The sequence below is a fragment of the Pteropus alecto genome, unplaced genomic scaffold, assembly GCF_000325575.1.
Source record: "Pteropus alecto unplaced genomic scaffold, ASM32557v1 scaffold170, whole genome shotgun sequence".
Lineage (NCBI taxonomy): Eukaryota > Metazoa > Chordata > Mammalia > Chiroptera > Pteropodidae > Pteropus > Pteropus alecto.
In genome coordinates, this window is record NW_006429634.1 from 2,363,781 (window position 1) to 2,370,983 (window position 7,203).

At 51.2% G+C, this 7,203-nt stretch overlaps 1 protein-coding gene across 1 annotated transcript in view; it reads right to left on the reverse strand.

Annotated features, from left to right (window-relative positions):
* Positions 1-418: 418 nt before the first annotated feature.
* The window catches only part of P3H1 (prolyl 3-hydroxylase 1), a 16,418-nt gene continuing 9,633 nt past the window's right edge, over positions 419-7,203 (reverse strand). The window contains exons 6-15 of the mRNA XM_006904000.2: positions 6,403-6,492; positions 6,014-6,066; positions 5,718-5,839; positions 3,852-3,979; positions 3,624-3,719; positions 3,000-3,150; positions 2,224-2,341; positions 1,745-1,820; positions 1,324-1,464; positions 419-907 (exon numbers count right to left, since the gene is read on the reverse strand). Coding sequence (XP_006904062.1) covers positions 752-907; positions 1,324-1,464; positions 1,745-1,820; positions 2,224-2,341; positions 3,000-3,150; positions 3,624-3,719; positions 3,852-3,979; positions 5,718-5,839; positions 6,014-6,066; positions 6,403-6,492 — 1,131 coding nt within the window. The 3' untranslated portion in view covers positions 419-751. The remainder of the gene's footprint in view (positions 908-1,323; positions 1,465-1,744; positions 1,821-2,223; positions 2,342-2,999; positions 3,151-3,623; positions 3,720-3,851; positions 3,980-5,717; positions 5,840-6,013; positions 6,067-6,402; positions 6,493-7,203) is intronic.

Consider the following 7,203-nt stretch of genomic DNA (forward strand, 5'->3'; position numbering starts at 1 on the left):
AGGTATGTGGACTCTGAGGTCAGATGGCAGAGCAGGCAGCATGTGGCTGACATGGGGGCAATATGCCAGAGCACTGCTGACCAGCTGCTCCCTGCCAAAGAAGGATTAATAATAATCCCTACCATTCATCCAGAGCTTTCCAGTTTACAAAATGCTGTCATATCCGATATTGTATCTGGGCCATACAACTGCCTACATGGTGGGCAGAATGAGGATTATGATCCCCATTATACAGATGACAACCCCAAGGTCCCTGATATTAAGTATCTGGCCTGAGGCTGCACAGGAAGTGGCCAAGCAGAGTACTGAGCCCGGCCTCCTGGCACACCTGCCACTGCATCCTGCTCTGAGCAATTTTTATAAAATGAGACCTCTGGGGCAGGTGAGCATGTTTCTATTCTCTGAACAAACCACTGAGTAAAAAAACACGAATCATTTATTCTTTGGTTGTCTACACAGACACTTAAATACTGTATTGCTGTCATGTGGCTGCCTGAGCAAGCCTCTGGGGGGTGGCTCTGGGCCTGCGTCCTGAGCCCTCAGCCAGGTCCAGAGGTGGGAGGGCCATCCTGCCATGTCCACTCCAAAAGCAGTAGCACCGCGCAGACGACTGTGAGCAGGGTCCCCTTGGCTGGGCAGCAGACATAAGTGCCCCTCTGCTCCATGGCCCCCAGTGGCTGGCCAGTTCAGGGGACAGGACAGAGTTCCTCACAGTGGGTCTAATCATCCATTCATGGTTGGCTGGATGCTGTCAGAGCTCATCCTTGTGCCCTGACTCACTGCTGGAGACAGACTCCTCCACAGGTTTGGGGGGGCCCTGCTGCACTTCCTGGGGCTGCTCCTGGGGGAGGTCCATCTCTTCTGGGGTGAAGAGCATCTTCACCAGGTCGTCCGCCTGCACCCTGTCCTGCAACGACAAACTCCTGCTATTCAGAGAGGCATCTGGACCAAGTACTCACCACGTCTCAGGTACTACTTCCTGGAGAGCAAAAAGGCTCTTCTCCTCAGTGGCCTCTGAGCTCATCTCCTTCCCAATAAGTCCCCCTCTCTGGGCAAAGACAGCTGAGGTAGTGCCCAATGAGGAACCAAGAACCAGGGTCATTCCCCATCTTGGCCTGCCCACCAGGAGCCCCATTATAAGTAGGAAAGAAGGACCAGGGAGGACAAGGCAAAGTGATCACGGTGACAGTGCTGGAGTGAGAAGTCTCCCTGGACTCCCAAGCCCAGTGCTCCTTTCGTGTCTGAGCCATTGGTAAGGGGACTGGGGGAGACGGAAGCAGAACAAGGGCCCTTCCAGGTCACAGCAGTATCAGCTGCTCTCACCCGCTCACTGTGTCTAGCGTCCAAAGTGAACCACAGGGCAATGGCACAGCGTTGCCCTCTGGTGACAGCCTTCACTCCGTGCGGGTTTTCTGTGCCTGAGGAGAATCCCACGGCCCTTCCACACTGGGGCTGCACCTCTGCCTGAAGGGCACAAAGGGGGGACACAGGACAGATTGTAACCTGCCTTCAGAAGAGACATGGGGTCATTAGGTTTCACAATCAAGGATGGCTCCTCAGCCTGGCTTCCCAAAGACCAGAGCTAAAGAGAAAAGGTGACCAGTCAGAGGAGCAATGGACACATCTTAAAGCCCCCCTTTGGGAAGGGGAGGGATGGCCACTAGGAAGACCAACTGGCTGTGACCTGCCTGCTGCATTTTGAGGGTTTCTGTCTCCCAGAGAGGCGGACAAGGGGCACACTCACCGTCACGGTCTTGGCATCTAGTTCAGTGAAATAAAAGTTTCCTCCATCAAAGTCTCCATTTAGGTAAAGAATGGCGCTGAGAAAGACAGAAAGCATCTCAAAACAGACCTTCTCCTCACCCAGCTCCCCAGACAACCCACAGCTCCAGCACCTTCATCTCCAGGTGCTTTCGACCAGCAGCTGGAGAGGGCCTTTCACAGGAAGAAAGCCTTCTAGAACCTCTGAAACTCCACAAATGACTCCCAAATTCCCAGCCCTCCCCTCTCGCCCCACAGAATCCCCATGCCCTTCTCCAAGGTACTTCACTATCCTACTCATTACATTATACTGTAATCATGCCCTTATTATTCAACTTCCCATCCAGAGGGTCTGGGAATAAGGGACTGGACTTTGGAAACAGCTGGTCCCAAATCTGTGTGTGTGGGGGCGGGGAGGGGCAAAGTGCAGGGCACTGGGGGCCTTCAAGTGTGAGCTGGCACCTGTAATCCCGGAAGGTGTAGGCTGGGGGCTCCTTGATGCACACGAGGGCCTCAGCGTTCAGGATGCAGTTGTCCACGTGGACTGGGTGGCTACTGTCCCTCCTCTCAGCCTGTGCCTCTGGGGCCAAGGTAATACATGTGAGCACTGAAGTACCTCAGAAGACATCACAGCTCTCCTATTGGCATGAGGGGCAGGGTGCTTCCCAAAGTGTATCTGGGGCTGCGGGAATGCCCAGTGAATAAGGGGGTCTCTGGCTTAGCCATATCAGCCCAGGGGTCAGGACAGAATCACCTGTATGCCCAATACCATCATTGAAAATCACTGGCCTAAACAAACTCTTGAATGCGGCTCTCCATAATTTGGTTTCTGAGGACCTCGCCAGCCTTATCCGATTGCTCCCTCCTTTAATCTTATTCTCCGGAATGGCAACTTTCTTACTTCCCCCAAATACCGGGTTGCTCAATGCCTCTACTCCTTTGCACATGCTGTTTTCTCTGGCTTGCACATCTTCCCATCATCCTGTGTACTCCACAACTCCTATTCATCCTGCACAACTGTCATCACCTCCTCCATGAAGCCCTCCTGACTCCCTGGGTAGACTGACTGTAACTTCCTCCGCTGCACTTATCACCTTGGGTTGCCACTTATTTGTTTACGTTGGTTCCCAAACTAGGATGAAAGGGACCATATCCTGTTCTCCTCCATGTCCTCAGCATCCAGCCAGGGCCTGCACAGCGTGTGCTCAGCGAAGGCTGCCAGGCTGAAGGAGGCCCACCTTCGATTGCGGTGCGGCACACCAGGTGGGAGTAGGAGAAGTAGAGGGGGGTTTCCAGACGGAAGTAGGACTCCATGACGCGCCGCACCTTCTCCGTCACGTTGTAGTACAGGTGGGCGCTTTGCAGAGGAACTTTCCCTTCCTGTCCCAGCTGCCAAGGAGACCAATGGTCAGCTTCCCTGAATGCCCCTCTGTGGGCCAACAGGGACCGTGGAGAACCCAGAGCCCACTCCTCGTCCCCTGCCACAGGTGCAGCCTCTCTGCTTCCCACATGCAGCACCCTTACTTTATCGCATTTTCCCCTCTCCTTCACACTCCTCTTTATGAATAATTTGTGCATGCTGTGCAGAAAGACAGACCCTGGAGCCAGGCATTCTTCTGAAAGCACTCTCACGGCTTTGGATATCAGTCTTGTCTTGCTTGCCTCATTTTATTATGCTTGGTCTAATAGCCAGGATTCAAAAGTTAACCTCACTCAGCTTAATTTATCCACCCACCACAGTAGCTGGAACGTGGATAGGCAAACTTCTTTAACCCTTCTTACCACCATCCCCAGCTCCTCCCCAAAGCCTGGGCCTCCCCCTCCCCCACTCCACATTCTAGAATGCCAAGAACTGACTCTACCTTGAGGGCTTTGAAGACAGTGACGCCATAGAACTTTTCGTTGGGGGTATGAGGAGAGGTTTGGCCCCGATAGCCATCTCCTGAAGTTGCGGCTGCCTGCAAGGCCCAAAAAGCAGGTAGAGTTAGCCAGGCCAGCTGACCATGTCTTCTGAGGCCCTCAGGCTAGGAAGCACTGAGTGCAGGGAGGCTGGGCCCTCAGGGAGAAGGTGTGGTCACCGGCTCCCTTACATTGGTCAGTCTCTGCAGCTCCCGGCACTCATCTTCAGAGACTACACCGTCCATCACCACCCGCTGGGAACCATTCAAGACTTTGGAATTCATGGTAAGACGGATGCCTTCATAGAGCAGGGGGCCACCTACAAAGCAATAAGACCTGGGTAAATCCAACAGTCATTCTGTCCAGACACTCTCCTTCAGATTCTGCTTCCCTGTGAGGAACAGAAATTCCAACTGTTTCCTGTTCACCAGAGAAATCTTTGGTTCAGTCACTTCCAAAGTTAGGGTGGTCCAGAGGACAGACCTTGGAGCTGAAGGACAAGAAGGAGGTCCTAGTTCTAGTCCTAACTCTACTCCCAAACAGCTGCTGGCTCTTGAACTGTCACAAACTGTTGAGGAAACATCATAAACACATTCCTAAAACGTGAGCTCCAGAATCAGAAGGAACCGGGTTTGACTCTTGGATCCTCCCACTAATGAGCTGTGTGATGTTGGTAAGTTACTTAACCTCCCTGAGCCTTAATTTCCTCATCTGTAATACATCATAAGTGTGATGCCTGTTTGATGTAAAGAACAGGCAAGTTAAAAGTTTAGCCCAATATTTGGCACATAGTAAATGCTCAGGTTTGGCTACCATATAACTACCATCACATCATCATCATCGATTTAAAATGGAAGACCTTACAATCTATCCAACCCACCTCCCAGGCAGTTAACAGAGTAAAAGCACCCTAAAAAACAAAGGAAGTCTGGACAAATTCTTTTCACATGCTAATCTGGTTAAATTAATCACTGATAATTTAAGCAACTGTAGACCAAAGGCCAGCCTTTTTCTTTTCAACTTCTTATGGTGTTTCTCTGTACTGGAGACATCCTAGAGACTCAATCCAATTGTATTTATTTACTGAGGACTCAGTGTGTGCCAGGCACTGTGCTAGGTAAGATGAGGGATTAACACCTCAAGACAGCATCTGCTCCAACAATTATACAAATAACCAGCACAAGGCAGACCTTGTGAAAGTACAAACAAAAGTGCCTTGGAAGTTCAACAGAAAGAGGGAGGGGATCCCAACTGGCCAGAAGATTAAGGAAGGCTTTGCAGGGTGTAGGGTGTATCTGAGATGCTTCACAGGCAGCGATGATGGGAAGTGAATTAAGAGGAGGGATAGGCATGAATAAAGACTTCTGGGCAGAGAGAGGCTCCAGGAACAGGAACAGCCAAGTGTGGATGAAGAGAAGGTGCAACTGGGGGAAGAACAGAACACATGGTTAATGGGGCTGGCAGGGAGGATGCCATCAGAATCCCCATGTCTGGAAGCGTGGGAAGGGGCAAGGACAGACAGGAAGAGGAAAGACCTAGGGCAGACAGGAGCTGCTAGGGCCTGAAGCAGGCCTGAGGCAATGGGAAAAGAAAAGGGTTGGACAGAGAGAGGAGAAACAGCTGAGTCATAATCAGGAGGCCTCCTTGGAGAACTGGAGGCACAGACAAGGAAGGGAAGAAGAACAAAGGAAACCTAAAGATTTTGAGGCTCGGTAACAGGAAGAATGATGGAAGTTGGGAGAAAACAGTTGGGAAGTAGGGAGACAGGATGTGTTTTGTCCTATAAATACTCACCAAAGTGAACTAAATTAGTGTTAATAAGGAGTCTTTTTTATTAACCAGAAACCAATTCTTAGTGCTTTTTCCAGTTGGAAGCCCTGTTGGTGAGTTAGGAAGGACACCGAGGCGGGGTTAAGCCCTGACCCACACTGGCTCAGATCCTGAGGCTGGCCCACAGTAAGCTTGGTGCTGCCAGGAGTGCTGCTCAGCCAGTGTGTGGCTGACCTGCCTTGCTGCCTCCATGACAGCGCAGATGGCCCTGAGCTCTGTCCTCTCACCTTCCCGGGTCAGTCTGCTCACATCCAGGGACTCCTTGGTCTTCTCTTCCACAAGGGTCTCAATTTCTTTCATCAGGTTTCCAATCTCCTGAGAGATGCGGACAGCTGTTTCCCGTTCTGACCTGTGAACACAGCCACTCTGAGGACTGGATTCTGGGGCTGGCCTTGGCTCCCATTCCAACTTCCCAGACTGGACCTTCCCACCCCTTGCCAGGAGTTCACATCTGCCTGGGCTCAGGAAGCCTCAAGTGCTTCATCAGACCGATCCAAGCATGCAGTTTCTTCAAGGTCCTCACTTCTGTTTCTCTTGTAGTCTCTTGGGAATCACCTCCTCTGGAGTCCATGAATCCTAAAAGCAGGTGAAGAAAATATTAACAGAGTAGGGTGATCTACTTAATCTTCCAGGTCTCGATGAATAGAATAGGGTCTACAAAAGAATCTACCTTTATCGCTTGCCTTGTCTCAGCAGATAAAGTGAGAGGTCTCTGAACCATAGTCACCTCTAGCTAGCTGCCCAGAATTCCTCTTTGTCATCCTCTGTCTCTTATCCATGAGTTGCACAGATCCGATGTCAGGTTCAGCCCCCTAACAGTTTTCTTCCCAGAGTCACAGGGCACACCACTCACCCCCATCCTTTGCCCCCTCACACTCCCCCTCCTCCCGCAGCTCCTGTACCCCAACTCACTGGATCAACAAAGGGAATTCCAAAAACATCATAAGCGAAGAAAAGCAATTCTTTCTCCAGCAGGCTTCGCTGTCGGTACTCCTGGGCACTCTGAGGAAACAAAGTGGAAGGAATACCCTGGAAATCAGCTCTGTCAGTAAACTCGGGGGCGTGGGGGAGGCCGCATTCTACATCTTGCTCCCAGTGTGACCTGAGGCTCCTCTCCCACTATTACCAGTATGTCTGTTCCCCAGTCTGGGACAAAAGTCTCACTTCTATGCTCAAGGGTTCCTCTTGCCTGGCTCAAGCAGTTCCTCTGAGGATGGCATAGTCAGGCTCCCCCTGAAGGGAGAAAGCTCCCTTCCTCCCCCTGCCACCCCCACTAATCCTCAAGACAGAAAACCTGATGACTCTCAGGAGATGTGGAAATATTTCTCAAAGGAGAGTTCCTTCTTGACTTCTACAAAAGTTTAATCCTCAGGAAGGAAACCTAGATGTGTTATTCACTGAATCTTTACAGCCACCTTTGAGGTTGATACTATTATCCTCATCAGACGAAGGCACTGAGGTGCAAAGAGGAGATGTGACTTGTTTCAGGTGACACAACAGGAAATGGTAGAGTATGGGCCTGCATTTAACCTAGGTCCTTCCAGTCCTAAAGCCCATGTGCTTTTTATTTTGCCACTGCCTCCTGTCAGACTTGGAACAGACCATGTCCCTCCCTGGAGACAGGCAGCTGCAGCAAGCCCTGTCCACATGTGCTCACAGGTAGGGCTTACCCAGGGCAGGGAAACTAAGTAACTTCCACGGTCACATCTTTCC